General features: G+C 38.4%; 1 protein-coding gene across 1 annotated transcript; it reads left to right on the plus strand.

Annotated features, from left to right (window-relative positions):
* The first annotated feature begins 4,017 nt into the window (after positions 1–4,017).
* LOC141620889 (uncharacterized) lies at positions 4,018–6,505 on the plus strand. Its single transcript, XM_074437641.1, has 3 exons — positions 4,018–4,689; positions 4,827–5,487; positions 5,598–6,505. Exons 1-3 carry the CDS (start codon positions 4,018–4,020, stop codon positions 6,347–6,349), a joined length of 2,085 nt encoding a protein of 694 aa, XP_074293742.1. The 3' UTR covers positions 6,350–6,505.
* The last annotated feature ends 12,481 nt before the right edge of the window (positions 6,506–18,986 follow it).

Here is an 18,986-nt window from a genome sequence, read left to right on the forward strand (position 1 = left end):
TGATTCTATCGAGCATGAAATACTTAAAATTTTTAGTCCACTTTGATATGAGATCAATTTTAGATGTTTTTTTTAGCATACTCATACTTTGAGATTGATTCAGGTTACAATCGAGTCAATATTAAATTAATTAGTTCATATTTGTATCTTCCCCATCGTGTAAATGAAAATTGTATGAGGTCATGGCTCAATTTGTATATTTCGCTTTCTTTGCCTTTACCGATTAATATTTTACGAACTTATAGTAGTTTGTCAACTCTTTTTCATTTTTTGCAGTTTCAAATCTTTTGACTTTTGAGGTACATAAATTGACATCTCACATGTAACGGCAAAACTAAATGGAGATGGAACGATTACATTTATACGATAAAAGAAGCATTTCTTGAGCAATGAGAGAGTGTTCAAGTTTTTTCATATTATAGACGTTTGAGACTTCTTTTTAAGATGGAGTTTTGCTAATATTATTGGTTAATAAGACCCCTTAAATTTATTTATGTCCTACTTTCACATTAAGTCCATCAATATATATAGCCATATACAAATTCTCATTTTAGACGGACACTATCCGTTTAAAACTATAGACGGATAGTGTCCCTCTTACAAAATGAAAGTGGATAGTGCAAGTGGATGGGAAATGGATACCCCACTTGCCCTCTCAATTGCATTTTGCGAGAAGGCCACTATCCGTCTACACTTTTCGACGAATAATGTCCGTCTACAATGAGACGAATTGATAGCCATATGAGCCAACAAACACGCAACTTAATCATTTTGAATTAGTGGTTTTATTTGTATTTTATTATTAGTTTCATTAGTTTGTACATGAAGAGGTTGTTAATCGACTATTTTATTTTGATATTGATGTTGGTATTTGATGATTTTTATCATCGTAAAAACAAGTAATTTATTTATAATTTTTTATAAAATGAAAATAATAGATAAACAATTATACTCCTACCATTCTTAAAATTGCTAACACGTACCAATATCTACCGGAATTTAAGATGTGCATGAGAAATAATATAAGTAAACTGGAATCCTAGACGTTAGGATTAGCAAATTTCAATGTGAGGCAACTTCTAAATGCAGTCAACCATATAGTTTCAATTTCAATAGGAGTCTACTTAAATAATTTATAAAGCTATATAAATAATAAGCACACAATGATTTAAACCATCTCATTTTTCATCACTTTATATAGCCCAATTTTGATCACTACAAGAATAATAGCATCCGTTAATTAACGAACGACAACAAATTGATCGAAAAAGAATAAAAATGAAAAATAAGGAATAAAATAGTAATTATCCATCATATATTCGTATAAAAGGTCTCGCATTAGCATTACATCTCACATTATCATTACTCTCGGTCTCTCATATGAAAATTAGGGTAATATCAAAACACATGTCTTTTTTTAGTAGTAAATTAAGTAAAGATCAATTTCAGTAAAACCAAGTGCTGTTAGTGCAGTGGTAGCCGGGTTAAACCTTGAAGCTTGTAGAAATGCAGGAGTTGAGAGGTCCCGGGTTCGACTACCAGCTGGGACGATGATCACTTGGCCACTGCAGCCCCCGAAGGGGGTGGCTTACATGGTCCATGTGGTGGTGCGGGAATGCATGGGTCCGGGGGGATTCAACCCCTCGTCATAAAAAAAAAAAAAAAACAATTTCAGTAAAACATACGGAGTATGCTTTCTTTAAACGCCACTTATATTCAAAGAGGCACTCCGTCCGATCCGTGACAAAGTGTTTTCTTCATTAAAATTTTGTAAGATTTTTCCCAGTTATCGGCCTTCTTTTGTTGGATTATTGAATTGTATACGCAATAGGTCTTGGTATAGACGGGTGAGGCGAACAGACGGGTAAAGACCTCTAATAAAATGGGTAGGGGGGACAAGGTGGGGCACCCCCATGTGCTTCCCACTTTATGGCAAATGGGTATTTTGTGAGAGGAAGTGATATCTGTCTATACGTATAGACGGATAGTGTCCGTCTATAATGAGAATTTGTGTTGTATACGAGTATGCTTTTGTGATTAGAGAAACGACAGACATTAAATTATAGGGGCTTATGTTTCTTATTGTGATGTACGGAGTAAAATATTACAGGTGTATGTATGCATTACTTTTTGTCACGTCAATGTTACTCCTGTAAGTTTATGAGTTTGATTAGCATATAATGGAGTAAGAACTTTACAATTATCAAAAGCTATTAACAAGAATTTGACTATAGCAAATATGTATTTACCCTATTTTTGTAGTACAGAGTACTCACTCCGTCTCATTTATTTATTTACCTTTTCTATTCTTTGTGAGGGGTATTATTGAGACGAAGGAAGTATATATTATCAATATCTTTTAGCCATATTTTATAGAAGACATAACCTAATTTATATATGTGGTATGACTAACTGAATTTATTAAATTAAATTTCTCACAAAAACAATTACATTTATTTTTAAAGCCAGTATAAACTTTTATAATACCCATTTCACCTGATCAACTAAAAGTAGAAAACAATTTAGTAACCGTGCAACGCACGGACATGAAATCTAGTAAACAATAAAACAAGGTAGCATTTTATAACCAGTCTAGCGTGTAATCAGTGTTAAATTCAACAACGGGCTTGGGCCGCACTCAAACGGAGGAGAAATAGTCCACAACACAGCCTAAGAGAGTTCCACTTTAAAGCCAATTAGCAATAGAAGGAGTAGCGTCTTGTCTTATAAAGTTTAGGCATTCACAGAAGAAATGATTTTCTCATTTAAGATGAAAGCCTTTCAATAGGCAAATACAATCAGGTTTACAGTTGATAGATGAACCATCTCAACCAAAACCTTAAGGTTATGGTTGAGGCCCAACTATTATAATTATTCCTATTACGCTCCCTCACTCAAATGCCCATTGGGCTTGAAGAGTGGTTGGTTGTGCACCGGCTCCCCCGTACCGTGTGTTGGGTTTCCACTTCGAGTTTTTGAGGAGTTTTGAGGTTGCCAGGATTTGAACCCGTGACCTTCGGCCACACTGGCTCTGATACCATGATAGATGAACCATCTCAACCAAAACCTTTATGGTTGAGGCCCAATTATTATAATTATTCCTATTAAGAGTATGGTTTTGTAAAAGGAAAATAGACTCCTCTAAAATATTCTCTTTTGTCCTATTCAATAGTTCACACTTATTTTATTTTCTATTCACAAAATAAAACAAATGTAAACTATTCGGGAGAATAGCTAAAAAATAGCAGTAAGACTAGGTAAACTAAGACTCAGTAAAACAAACACTACTCAGTATTCTCCTTTAGCTCACAACTGAGACTTGTTCATATCTTCCACATTATTCACCTTCAACTCAAATTCTGGCTTCGTCACTGTCTACCGTCTTTGCTTAAGTAGGAATCTTATTGGTAGTCACACTTTTTAGCAGTCAAAACACACGCTAATGGTCCCTAGAAATTTCAACAAAATGAATCATGTCTACTAACCACTAATACAATGATACAGTCGGCCGTATCATATGGACGACCAGCACCTGTGTAGAAGTTGCATAATTAATTAATTATTTTATTTCAAAAGCAATCTTCATCTAACACCACATTTGAGTATCTCAGTGGGGCTTCATATGGATGGGGTTGCTTGGATAGTCCAGTTTTAAGTCCTTCCCCTGGTGAGCTCAAGCATCTTAAATACTTAGATCTTAGCTATAATAATTTCCAATACATGGTTATACCGACTTCTATTGGCTCCCTCGTCAACCTAATCCACCTTAACCTCTCTGGGTCTTACTTCAGTGGCAACATACCCAACCAACTTTGTTGACAGAAATTAACTGATTGCATACTACACCACAAAATTGTATTTACTAGTAAGCAGTCAAGTCAACACACGCTAATGCTCCCTTGAATTTTCAACAAAAAAAGAAATCATGTCTACTACTACTAGTACCACCAAGCCAGCAAAGGTTGTAAACTACACCACCATTTGGCTATTATTATTATCTAATCATCTTTTTCGACAATGAATTGGCATCATCAAATCATCAAAACAACCCCTGCCCATCTCTTTCTACTTTCTTTGCTTGTCCTGTCATTCTGTGCCACTTGTAATGTCGGCAAAACCGTTGTTGCTCGTCGTAAAAACATTACTTGTATCGACCAAGAACGAGATGCTTTGCTCAAATTCAAACACCACATTCAATCCGATTATTGTGGGTTGCTGTCCTCTTGGGGTAATTCAAATGCACCAGACTGCTGCACATGGAAGGGTGTTTCCTGCAGCAATCAGTCAGGTCATATAATCGGGCTTAATCTCAGGGGGGCTCCAGATGAATGGGGTTGCTTGGATAGTCCAGTTGTAAGTCCTTCACTTGGTGAGCTCAACCATCTTAAATACTTAGATCTTAGCTCAAACGATTTCGATAACATGGATATACCGAGTTCTATTGGCTCCCTTGTCAACCTAATCCACCTTAACCTCTCCAACTCTGGCTTCAATGGGAATATACCCAACCAACTGGGAAATCTTACCAGTCTAACCTCTCTTGATCTCAGTAATAATTACGGGATTTCTGCCAAGAGCTTGAACTGGGTTTCGCGGCTAAGTTTGTTGAGAGACATTAACTTAAGTGGTACAAATCTTAGCGAGGCTACGGACTGGACTCAGAGCATTGGTAGTCTCCCTTTGTTAGAGGTCCTTCAAATGGACAGCTGTCAACTTTCTACACCGCTTCCATTCTCATCGATTTTAAGTCCTTCACTTGGTGAGCTCAAGCATCTTAAATACTTAGATCTTAGCTCAAATTATTTCTTTCCCTTCGATATACCCAGTTCTATTGGCTCCCTCGTCAATTTAGTAGATTCAATGGGAATATACCCCATCAACTAGGAAATCTTACCCGTCTAAAGTCTCTTGATCTGAGTTCTAATTATGGAATTTCCGCCAAGAGCTTGAACTGGCTTTCGCAGCTAAGTTTGTTGAGAGACATTAACTTAAGTGGTATCGATCTTAGCGAAGCTACAGACTGGCCTCAGAGCATTGGCAGTCTCCCCATGTTAGAGGTCCTCAAAATGGACGGTTGTCAACTTTCTACACCACTTACAACCTCATCACTTACAACCTCATCTCTTTTATCTGCTAATCTTCGCATTGTTAGCCTTTCCGGAAATAATTTTAATAGTTCCTCAATTTTTCAGTGGTTGTTCAACAACAGTAAGTACTCATCAGCCAAACAGTCACTGGAATATCTCGATCTGTCGTATAATACATTTCAGGGGCCTATTCCGAATGAAATAGGAAACTTGAAATTCCTTGCATACCTTAATCTTTCTCGGAACTCATTCTCAAGAATTGTTCCTGATGCAATGGGGAACATGGAATTCCTTAAATACCTTGATCTCTCTCTTAACTCACTCTCAAGTACGATTCCCGATGAAATTGGAAATCTTCAGAGTCTTATGTACATGGATCTCTCTTACAATTCCCTGTCAGGTATGTGCATCATAACCTCTTATCTCACATACTCGTATTTCACTTTCAGTTTTAACAATTCCATACAACGATCCAGTTGTTACGTCTTATGTTTTTAATGTGTCTCTCAGGTTCAATTCCATCTACACTAGGATTTTCTGGTGCCTTAGGGACTATGCATTCCCTTTCATATCTCGATCTCTCCCATAATCGTCTTGAAGGTTTCGCTCCAGGTGACATAGGGCCATCTTTACTTTTACATCTGGATATCTCCTATAACCTTCTTCAAGGTTCAATTCCAAGTGCCATAGGGGATTTGAATTCCATAGTCCATATTGATTTGTCATATAATCATCTTCAAGGTCCCATTCCAAGTTCCTTAGGGGAAGCGTCTTCACTTTCATATCTCGATTTCTCTAATAATCATCTTGAGGGCGCCATTCCCATTTCAATAGCGAACCTTGAGTACCTTGGATACCTTGATTTGTCAAACAACTACTTGAGAGGAGATATACCCTGTAAACTTGAGATTACGAATACTCCATACTTGGCTAAATTCTCTAACAATGATTTATCAGGTTCAATACCAATAAAATTGTCATTTCTTGGGTATAACGCTTTTCAAGGGAATCCTAATTTTCATATGGATGAGTTCCAAGGCCCTTGTGACGACGACAAACATGACAAAGATAAAATCTATCCTGGGTTGTACGTAAGCATTGGACTTGGATTCTACACCGGATTTTGGGTATTTTGCGGCACATTGACTCTGAAAAATTCTTGGAGACATGCCTATTTTGGGTTCCTTGATCACATGATAGACAATATTTATGTAGTTGTTGCTGTATACTTAGCCAGATTCCGAAGGAAATCTCAAGTGTAATATGTACTTGATAGTTTTCTAGTGAGATGTTTCCACATTATATTACATTGTTGAAGTGATAATCACTGTTGTATTCCCAGGGCTTGAGCCGTGAAAGATTTGGGTGACAAATCTTCTGTAAAACCGCTTGGTGGTAAGAAGAGTCTAATAAACCACAATATAGGATACTACTATAGCTTTTGTAACTTGAAAATTGTATTTAGACAATCAGATACTGAGTACTTTATAATGATAACCGATCTACTTAAATACTCCGTAAGTCGAAGTATCAATCATCATAATAAAAAATACTCTAGTTTAACAAAATAAAATTTAAAACTTCAATAATTTTGAGTGTTTTTGTTTAAAATTTACTTTATTTTTTAAAGGACAATTCTAGCGCGTCACCGTGTTTCTCATATCCTCTCACATCCTCTACATAAGGTCCATCAATTTAACAACCCGGCATTTCAATTGTAAATGGTTATATCAAGACTCGGTATCACCCAACGGAGATAACTAGAGCTGATAAGTCTAACTCGACTCGAAAGACTCGACCAAATAGAACCTGGGAATTTTGCAAACCGAAACCGTCCCAACCCGATGGCGAACTGTAACCCGACATGACCCGATGATCAGTGACCCGAACCCTACCTAACCCGATATTGACCAACCCAAGAATGACCCGATTAAAGTGATGACCCGGCAATTATTAAGTTTAATCTTGATTAATTAAAATGAAAGTGAATAAGTGTTTAGATTGATTCGTTTGACCTAATAATGAAGTATTTAAATCAAATAATAGTTTAAAATTGAATTAATGCGATAAGTAATCGAACCCAATACTGACCCGACCCAAACCCAACCCGCCTCGGTACATCATTTGACCCGAATGACCTTACTCGATAACGATCCAACCCGAACCCGACTCGGTCCGAAAGAGTAGGTTGACTGAACATGACCGAAACCCGACATAACCCGCTCCAATTTCACCCAACCCAAGCTCAACCCGATTGCCACCTCTAGAAATAACATTATCTATAAAATACTATTAAAAGGCATCCTAAAAAAATGCCAACTAGACAAAGCCACGTAGGATGTGGAAAAGCCACATAGACATTCACATTGCCACCTTGGTTAAGAATCTTAAGATATACACACGCCTACCCAACCATTCTCCACGCAGACATCTATACTATATAGTTAGAAGGTTACTTATACCATTTAATTTTATTCCATATGTCATTTTTAGATTGGTTAATATTATTTAATTTTAATTTATATTAATTGCTTACTTGATTAATGACAATTGACAACATAACATTAACTTATAAAATTAATATTTTAATTGAATGTTTTGTAATAAAATATGTTAATGAATTGATTAAATTTTTTCATAGTTTTTTTTTTTAAATTTATTTTCATATGATGAAATATTGGTTGAAAATGTTGTATTTTTTTTTTGGTAAAAAGTTAAACTTAACTTTCCTGAAATTGTACCACTTAAAATTTACACCTACATCTATTTATTTAAGATCGTTATACAAACCCTTTTAATTAAAAAAAATAATTGTAAAGTTTAACAATATTCTTAAAAGTAAAAGGTATGACATTTTAGTTCAACCACTATTTAAGATCAATAATAATAATAGTAATTTTCATTAACATTTTTTCCTATTTGTTTTGCCTCTTGAGCTCCTCACTAATGAATTATCTTATTTAATAATACTCATAACTCAAAAATCAATGAAAAGGCAAATTAAAAGATGATAACTCATAATACTCAGCGGGGGCTTCGCCAGGGAGATCCTTTATCACCATATTTATTTATTCTCTGTGCGGAAGCGCTCTCTAACCTTGTTCGGAGAGCTATGAAACGGGGGTCTCTAACTGGGCTTCGAATCTCTAACAGTGCGCCGACTATTTCCCACTTATTTTTTGCGGATGACAGTATTTTTTTCGTGAAAGCAAACGAGGAGGAAGCAAGCGTCGTGAATGACATACTGCGACGGTATGAAGCTGCTTCAGGACAACTTGTGAGTTTGGATAAGACGACTGTTTCTTTTAGTAAGGGAGTCCGGAGGGGCGTGAGAGAGCAGCTTGCTGCGCGGCTTGGAGTGAGGGAGGTGGAGGTCCAGGAGAGATATTTGGGGTTACCAACGGTGGTGGGGCACTCTAAAAAAGTTCTCACGGATATTCTTCGGGCTGGTAGGGAGGTTCTCATAAAGGCTGTGGCCAATTCACTTCCTACCTATGTGATGAGTGTGTTCAAAATCCCGGCGAACTTTTGTAACGTCCTTAAATCGATGGTGGCTCGGTTCTGGTGGGGACATGAGGAGGGGAAAAGGGGCATAACTTGGGTCTCATGGAGGCGCTTGTGTCGACCCAAAAGTGAGGGCGGTATTGGTTTCCGAGACTTTGAGGTCTTCAATAATGCTCTCCTCGGGAAACAGGCGTGGCGTCTGGTGACCGAACCTGAATGTTTATGGGCTCGACTGATGAAGGCTCGTTATTTCCGAACTGGTGACTTTATGACTGCGGATGTGGGTCATAGGCCAAGCTACACTTGGAGAAGCATACTTGGTGCCCGAACGGTTCTAGAGCGTGGTTTGCATCGGAGGATTGGAGATGGACGAGATACTAGTGTGTGGGGGCATGCGTGGGTTGAGGGAAACGAGAGTGGTAGGGTTATCTCACCATGTGGACCGGGGAACGAGGTGATGAGGGTGGCTGATCTGTTGATGCCGCATGGGAGGGGATGGGATGAGGAGCTGGTCGAGAAAATGTTCCTGCCTTTCGAAGCGACCCGCATTTTAAATATTCGTACTAGCCCAAACTTGCCGAGGGATAGCTGGTATTGGAGTCTTGATAGGGACGGGGAGTACACGGTCAAGTCGGCATATGCTCATCTGGCAGGGGAGCTTAATGATGTAGGTGGTCCGTCGAACTGGGAACGAGAACGATGGTTATGGAATCGGCTTTGGAAAACTCGGGTATGGCCTCGCATCAAGATTTTCTTCTGGCAGCTGTGTAGCGGAGCATTGGCAACCTTGGATAACATAGCAGCCCGAGTAAGAGGTGAGTCTTCTTCCTGTTATTTTTGCACTTCTAGTTCTGAATCATCTTTGCACTTGTTTCGAGATTGTAGCGTGGCTAAGTGGGTGTGGAGTTCTTTCAATCTGGATGGGGCCGAAGAGGAGGATAGGGAGGTTGGAATGGGGGAGGTTCGGGACTGGGTGGAGGGGATTTGGAGGGCTGGTGATGAGCGGGATATGGAGAGGTACATGGTTGGATGTTGGGCGATATGGGAGCACAGGAACAAGGTAGCATTTGACGGAGCCACGATTGAACCGGATAGAATTGTAAGGCGTGTCAGGGACATTATTTCGGAGATGGAGACTGGGGGTGAGGGGGGACTTGGCTGTTCTAATAAGCGAAAGGCGAGGACGGAAGGGAGGGAGAATGATGGGTGGAAGCCGGCATCGAATGGCTATGTCAAGATTAATGTAGATGCGGGGGTCAAGGAAGGCGAGGGGGTTAACACGGGAGTAGTTTGCAGGGATACGAGAGGGGAGGTGTTATGGGGTTTGACGGTAGGGAGGAGCTCAGAGTGGGACCCTCGGTTTGCGGAAGCGGTGGCTGTATATGACGGTTTGCAAGAGGCACAGATACGCGGTCATCAAGCGGTAGTGGTGGAAAGTGACTGCCTTCAAGTGATTGAAGCACTGCAAGCACATCGCAATGGGAGGAGTTTATTTTTATTACTCATTGAAGACATTTTATCGCTTTCAGATAGTTTTAATTCTGTTATTTGGTCACATACGAGTCGCATTAATAACTCGGTGGCTCATGCTTTAGCTCATGTTTTTCCTAGGGTAGTTGGTAAACCTGTATGGTCGAACTTGTTACCTCCTATTGCGGACTCTGCGGTGGCGTATGATTTATCTTTAATATAGTAATACCCTTCGGAGTGTTTTTCTCAAAAAAAGATGGGAATCAATAGTTTATAATGGCTATTAAACCTACAATAGTTTCCATTCACTAATCATCCATTTAATAACTATTACTCATGAACTTCTAAATTACAAACTATATTTCTGGTTGAATTAAAAAATTCCAAAAAAAAGATGTAACTTACCAAAATTCACATCAAAATTTCTTAATTTACAATTAAAATTCCCATTTTACAATAAAAAAATGTTAGTGAATCGATTAACATTTTTCATAGTAATATAGCTCATAAAAGTTATACATTTATTTATTTATTTAAAATTACACAAACTTGAAAAGAAAAAAAAATGAGTAGCTTAATAATATTCTTAAACGTAAAATTATGGCAATTTATATTCAACCATTATTTAAGTTCTACCCACGATAATTTTCACATAAGTCCAATGATTTTCTTAAAAGCATCGTCGAATTTTCTCACAGGTCTCTTCTAATTCCCTACCCTAGCCTAACCGTTACTCCATTTAATTCTCATACTAATTTTGCAATAATTCCTACCACCATAAAGATTATATAAAGCAACCCGTTATATACAACCCTTTGAATGCTTTTGGTTTTTTCCTAACTAATATTTATGTCATTTAAAATTTGTGAACACTAATTTTAGTGTACATCATTTAACTTCCAAATTAGCATTATTTAGCCTCTCCTATTTAAGATCGTCTCATTTGTTTTCCTCCAAAACAATCATTTGGGGTGGTAAAAATTTGCAGTATTTTCTTTAACTTGAATTTGGAACGACGAATTACTAATTTGTGTATTGTTTTTTGTTGTACTTTTGTTTTTAGGCGGTACGAAAGGAAGACCTTGTGGTGAAGTCGTATGGTTAGCGGCTAACTCTTGATGTCATGCACACTCCACAGGTAAATTCACTTTTTTATACAACTAACAACTTCAATATTTCAATTTGGTTTTAAAGTTTTCTAATTCGTACATAATCAAATTCTAAAATTTATGAACTTTTATTAGATGATGATCAAAATTAAAGAATAGGAATATGTATCAATGTTGAAATAAATTCCGATTTCATTTGATATTCACAAAAAAAAAACAACTATCTAAATTTTTAATTTTCTTAGAGATAACCCGTGATTTTGACGGGTAACAAAACTAGTTATCCCCTAAAAGAGGAAAGGCGGGAGCAGGAGGTAAAAGGCGTTGCGCATTGGCACCAACTTGTTTCCCTCCCTTAATCCCACTACTACTACTCTCACACTTCTCCATCTCCACCTACAATGGCGGCCCTGATGCGAAATGACAGCGGAAATAATAAAGAGTAACCGGATATTTATCAAACTAGACCTATAGCTTGATAATGGGTGATTGTATTCAAGACCTATTGAATACGAATCGGGTTAAAGTTTGAAAATGCGTCAAACAATAACGATTTTTGGATCGAACGCATTCGAATAAAAACAAAGTTTGTGCTTAACAAGCAATTTTCTGATTTTGATTAAATTACGGGATGACCAAACCACAATTGCAAGGCTATAAATAGCCCTCTAAAGCATCCGTTTACAGCATTCAAGAGCCTCCTAATGACCAAAATTTAACACACTAATTATGGCCTTTTAATTCTAATTCAAAGCCTAATTAAAAGCAATAAAACACCAATATGAAAGACCAAATAAACGGCTAACTAAATAGGGTAATAAACACCCTTTATTGACTAATTAAAATGGAACTTAATTGCTTTGTAGAAGCCTTGCACTTAGACGAATCCAAAGCATGCGACCAAACTTACGAATCGAGCAGCCTTTATTTCGAAACACCGTTTTGAAGATTGTTTATATTTTACGAGTAGCCATATTAACTTGGGTCCATAATCCGAGTAGCTTTCGACTCATCCAATGAAGCTCCCTCGTTCGATGAAAGCTCGAAATACATTTAATCATTCTCGAGAACAATTAAACTGATTTCCGACTTTCCATGAACTCGTTCCTTCATTAACCCGTAGCCCAACACGTATCAGACCCTCCCCTTCCGTCCTCCTCAATTCTCAGACGTAATTCTCTTAATTTCACTTGAATTACTACGCAATTCAGTTTTCCCCAATTTTTGATGCTTAATTTCATGATTTTTAAATGCAATTTTTTGTTATGATTAATGTACAATTAACCTAATTTAAGTGCATGATTATTGATAGGATGTAGCATGGCTTCCTCCTTGGCTTCAACCTAATCATTGTCGATCCTCAACCAAACCGTTTCTATGCAAGGATGAGATAATTGTCCCCTTGCTACCAGGTGTTTCCGCCCCTGATTTTAGTAGAGTTGAGTCATTTTGTAATTTTTATGTCATTTTTCATATGAACTTGATACATCGCTTTCTACAATTCCTCCGTCCCAATCATTTGTTTGTCTTTGATTAAAATACTCTTCACAAAAAATAAAAAAAAAGGCAAATAAATGATTGGGACGAACGGGGTATACGTACGACATTTCTTCCCCTAATATCAAATCTTAGGTCTGTGAACGGTCTTTGCAATTAGTAAAGAGACTTGTAGAGTCATACAACTATACAAGTCAGCAGTCAACACACACTGAAATTTCAACAAAATGACTAGTAAGCATGTTCATTATCTAAGGTTATATCATCATATGATTTCATAATAAGCATCTTCATTAAATCAAAACATCCCCATTTTACTATTTGATCATCCTTGCTGTCCACAATGAATTCGCATCATCAAACCATCAAAACATCCCCTGCCTCTCTCTTTCTATTTTGTTTGCTTATCCTACCATTATCTGCAACTTGTAATGTCGAAAAAACAGTTGTTGCTCGTTGTATCGACCAAGAACGAGATGCTTTGCTCAAATTCAAAAACCACATTCTATTTGATGAGTGTGAGTTGATGGATTTGTGGGGGAATCCAGCAGGTACACCAGACTGCTGTACATGGAAGGGTGTCTCATGCAGCAATCAGTCGGGTCATGTAATCGGCCTTAATCTCAGCGCGGCCCCATATCGAAAGATTTGCTTGTATAGTCAAGTATTCAGTCCTTCCCTTAGCGAGCTCAAGCATCTTAAATACTTGGATCTTAGCTCAAACGATTTCGAAGACATGGATATACTTGGATCTTAGCTCAAACTTAAATTAGTTTCTTTCTTATTGTATGTTATATGTTATTATAAACATGTAACTTCGTTGTACTGACAAAGAAAGTATAAAGTAGTTTTATCACTGAACGGCGAATTTATACATTAACAATTCCATACGTACAAAGATGCATCGCTATTTTTCATGTTTATAATGTCTCTCAGGTTCAATTCCATCCACACTTGGGGTTTCCGGTTCCTTAGGGGGACCATCTCCACTTTCATATCTCGATCTCTCAAATAATCAACTTGAGGGTACCATTCCCGCTTCAATAGCAAACCTCGAGTACCTTGGATACCTTGATTTGTCAAGCAACTACTTGAGTGGTGAGATCCCCTGTAAACTTGAGATGAGGGAGTATCCGTACTATGCTAAATTCTCTAACAATTATTTATCAGGCTCAATACCGAAAAAGTTGTCATATCTTGGGCCTGTCCCTTTTGAAGGGAATCCTAGTTTTCGCACAGATAAGATTCAAGGCTCTTGTGACAAAGATAAATTCAAACTTGGATTGTATGTAAGCATTGGGCTTGGATTTTACACTGGATTTTGGGCATTTTGCGGCACATTGAGTCTGAAAAACTCTTGGAGACATGCCTATTTCCGGTTCATTGATCACATTATAGACAATATTTATGTAATTGTTGTTGTAAACTTGGCCAGATTCCGGAGGAATTCTGAAGTGTAATACGTACTTTAATGGTATCTAGCTAGTGGTGTTGAAGTAATAATATAACTCCAGAGTAATAATCTCAGAATGTACCCGTAAACATACGAAATCTTATATGAAATGTTTGTATGTGTATATATAAAAGTCGGTTGAGAGACTTTAAATCAAGAGTCTAGCGGACAATATTATCGAGCTGAGATCAAGAAAGGTGGTGATTGTTTATTATCATGATCGTTTTAACATTGCCGGTTCTATAGCAAACCTGGAGTACCTCGGATACAATACAATGATTTGTCAAGCAATTACTTGAGAGATGGACATGTTCCCTGTAAATTTGAGATTAAGGAGTGAAAGAATATTGTGCTTGACTTTCATTCATGAATAAGGCTCAGTATATGTACAAGCTAGAGAAGATCTTATGACCTAATTACAAGGAAACGTATCTCTAAACTACCTAATTAGTTACCACTAATTTAGGAATACAATAAAACAAATATGGACTAAATATATTTACATATATTCTAACACTCCCCCGTAGTCGAAACGGGAGGTAGACGGACGCTGAGACTATTCCGAAAATCAGTAAAAAGAACCGAAGGCAAGCCTTTGGTAAAAATGTCGGCCAACTGAGACCGAGTTGGCACATGATGAACCCGAACGTCTCCTTTAGAGACCTTTTCACGAACGAAATGTATGTCAATTTCAATATGCTTCGTTCGTTGATGTTGGACGGGATTGCTAGCAAGATAAATCGCACTCACATTGTCACAATAGACAATTGTGGCCTTGCGAAGGGGGCGGTGAAGTTCCAACAATAAATTGCGTAACCAACACGATTCCGAAACCACGTTAGCTACTCCGCGATACTCAGCTTCGGCACTAGAACGAGAAATAGTCGGTTGCCTTTTAGAAGCCCAAGACACCAAATTATCGCCTAAGAATACGCAATAACCTGTAGATACCTCATTTCTGCACCTCCCGCAAACCACCCGGTGATGATTGGGCCGCATGTTTGGTACGCGGAACGATTTGTGACAGTTCGTAAGATTATCGTCAAGTGATTGCTCAAATATTAATGTCTACCTCTTAGTTGTCATCTACGTCCCGATACGGTCGTTTTGACAGTAATTAGAGTACATTCGGAGTCCGGGCCTAAAACCGTCTCCATTTTCTGATAACCGCTAAAACCCGAGTCAGAATGTTCTGGAATGTTCCGGATATTTCTATTCCATATTTCACAAATTCTATCTTTTAGCAAGTAGATCCCCGTAATATTCATATAATATATTAAGGAAATCGAATTATTTCCGTCCTACCATAACTCAAACACGGAAATCTTTCTTCGCGGGGAGGAAACCACTTGGGAATAGACGCAGCAGTCGCGCCTCTTCCAAGAGACGCAGATGGTTGCGCGCCTCTTCCCGTGCCCTTTCTCGGATGTTTCTCGTATCTTCTTTTATATCTTTCCGAGATTCACTTCCAAAGAGTCTCCGAAACCCTAATTCCTTCACGTGATTAGTATAAATAGGAGCCTTCGCTCCTCATATTTCTCACGCGAGTGTCCGCCCTTCTCTTCTCCCTTTGCATTCTAGACTTTGTTCTTACTTATTGGCGCCTACGTGCTTGAACTTTCGACCACGTAAGCTCGGATCTTTCTGAGTACCAGCCTTCCCGTTGCATGACCGACCAATTTGACCAATTACACAATAATCAACTTAATTAATCTAATCGTTTTCCTCTTACGAGGGCACTTTCTTTGCATTCGCGTCGAGCATCACTAATCGATATCTTAGTCCTTCTCGTTTCGTCAACATGTAAGTCTGAGGGTGTATAATCCTTATTTATTTATTGTATTTTATTATTGTATAATCAATTGTAAGATTTACGTCGAAAATACCATTAAAACCGATTTCTAAAACCGTGCCTTAAAACTCTTCTTTTACGGATTTCCAGTAGACAGACGTCGAGAAAAGACGCGCAAGAATCGCCGCTTTGTTCGAAGGAGCGCAGCACTGCTGCGCCTCTTCGTGAGGGCCGCGCAGTTCCTCGCTTCTTTTCTTCTTCTTCCGTCCCTCGTAAACTCGTTTGTTATTTGATTCTTGTTTTCTTTTGTTTATTTCGTTGATTCTTCATCATCATAGTATATAATTCACATGTATATTTATTATTCATCATTAATATGTTTTAATCGTCACAAATCCGACTTAAATCCCGAGTAATCCAATATTCGCGGGTTTTCGTCATTAAATTCAATTCCGGGTTGTAGAGATTCAATTTGTTCATATTGAGTTTCTGGGATTCGTCTTTGATATAGTTTACATCTATTTATTGTCGTATTCATCGTTAATTTGTCGTTAATTCGTCATGTTTAACCTATTTCATTCACCCATGTCACTATGTTAATATTTTTCACTTCTGTAATTATTCCATCATGTAATAATTCGTTTGCATCCGTCTCATTCATGTTCTACTGTTTTCATGACCCATTCATATGTTAAATAACCTATTAATTACTTTCATCCGAGTAAATAATTTAAATCAATCTTTAAATCACCAATCGACATTAACGGCTTGCAATTACGGCTTCACAGCCAGAACTGAGCCAAGGAACAGACGCAGCGTCTGCTGCGCCTATTCCAAAGGACGCAGCTCTGCTGCGCCTGTTCCTGGCTGAGTTCTGTCCCTGAACTCCGTTTCTGCCTTGACCTAGTTTAATTAGTCTACGTTTAATCAACTATTATCCGTAATATCACGCTAATTTCTGTTCGTTAATTTGTTCTTTCTTCCTTTTATTTCTTTTCCTCAAATTATCCGTTTTAAAGGTATTTTCGACATAAATCGCCTATTCCAATGTAATTATTGTAATTTTCATTATTGTAATTTATAATTATTGTATTTCTTTTATTGTTTGTGTGTTTTCACATGTAAATGAGCATTAAATCCTACTTCGACCCAATTGTATGATTAAATTACGTGCTAACCGACTTAGCCTAATTCTCACATGTTAGGATTAAAACTTGGATGTTGCATTGCATGCATTACAACCGACGATATATCGAGTATAAATGATATCCCTAATCATTAGTAGAGGCCGCTATCGAGGCGGGCGGGATTAGGTGTTCGATCAAAAGAGCTTCCTAATACGTACCCTCACCCCTTACTCCAGATATCTGTGAACACCCGTGTTCATTGGCATCCACGAGAGTCATTCTAGACATAGAATGCTAAGGGTAACGATTGCTTAGTGTTCATGTCTTTACTTTGTGATTAGACATGGCACGAGGTACTCGAACGGTTCCAATTTCCCATAAAAATTGGTGGCGACTCCATACAAAATGCAAACGCTTGTTTCCCAAGCGCCCCCGTGGCCCCCGCTGTCCACAGTTTGGCGACTCCGCTGGGGATAATACACTTACGTGTAGCCAAGGGTGAAACTTGAACAAGGTTAGAGAATAATTTGTACAAGACAATTGTCGGTTTTCATAACTCGGTCTTCCTAGACCGTTTTATTCGGCCTTCCTAGGCCCAACCCAACCCATTCGACCAATCGTCCCGTCTAAACGGTCCTAATTCTTATTTGGGCCTAAGGATGGATAGCGATTGACGTCATCCATACCATGATGCTTACTCTTGTTTGTATCAAGGGCCTTCACTACTTGAGGAAATGGACTAGGAATCGGCCTTACTCTTGTTTGGCACGAGCCTCTCCTGGACTTCGGGTTTGATGGTTCGGTATGGCAACCCACCCTTTAAACCAAAACCCTTCTAAATGCACTCAGCATCCCGTTATAATGCTTGTATAAATGTGTAAACCTTACGTGATCACCATTTCTAAACAAAACCATGACGAATTTTCAAAAATCAAAACCCTTTTCAAACAAGAATTTCGATATAGGGCTTCCAATTAGCGCAAAATCCGGTCAAAACTCTGTCCGTTTGTCATGTCAAAATTCGGGCCACAAGCCCATTTCAAAACCTCACTTCGAGTCCACTCCTACAACTACACTACAGTTGACTAGGACACACATTTTCAAAGACCTTGTCTTTCTTCAAAACTCACTCAACACAAGTGGCACACACCCACTTCACGAGTCAAAACTTTTCCTCTTTTAGCAAGTGTGATAGAATGGTCGATCGTGTTTTGATTCGTCGCCGATCTCTTATCCAGTTTCCAAGATGCCCGGATCAAGTGATGAAGCGAACTTCAACCAACTCCAGATTAGTAATGATCGAATCCTAGTCGCGCTAGCCCAAATGCAATCTACTCAAGAACAAACCTATGACCGCCTTGAGCTCATCGAAGGCCGTATCTTTGCCGTGGAGGGAAGGTTGCCTCCTCATGAAAGTGAAATACTACGTGACTCTGACAACGAATCCAAGGACGAAAATCCTCTCATGGGGATGACTGTAGCTGAGAAAAGACTCCAATACCTAGAGGAGCAATTGATGTACCTTAAGGGTGATGACATTTATAGGGAGAACAATCGCAAGTATGAAGCCGTCAATTCGAAATTACCAACTAACTTTAACATGACGGATATCCCTAAGTTTAAGGGACACGAGAACCCGTTAAACCACATCCGTGCCTTCAAGGATTACATGTCTATCAAAGGCATCAAACCCGAGATGTTCTTAAGGATCTTTCCTTCATCTCTCGACACCATCCCGAAGCAATGGTTCTACACTTTAGATCACAAGAAGGTCGCCACTTGGGAAGACGCCGCAATCGAGTTCTCTAAACAATATGCGGATAATGCCGAGATCCAAGTCAACATGCGTACTCTAGAGGTTCTTACCCAAAATGACAAAGAAGGATTCACCGACTTCCTAAGTAGGTGGAGGAAGACTAGCACTCAACTAGTTGAACGCCCGGATGA

This window comes from Silene latifolia, chromosome X (genome assembly GCF_048544455.1).
Source record: "Silene latifolia isolate original U9 population chromosome X, ASM4854445v1, whole genome shotgun sequence".
Classification (NCBI taxonomy): domain Eukaryota; kingdom Viridiplantae; phylum Streptophyta; class Magnoliopsida; order Caryophyllales; family Caryophyllaceae; genus Silene; species Silene latifolia.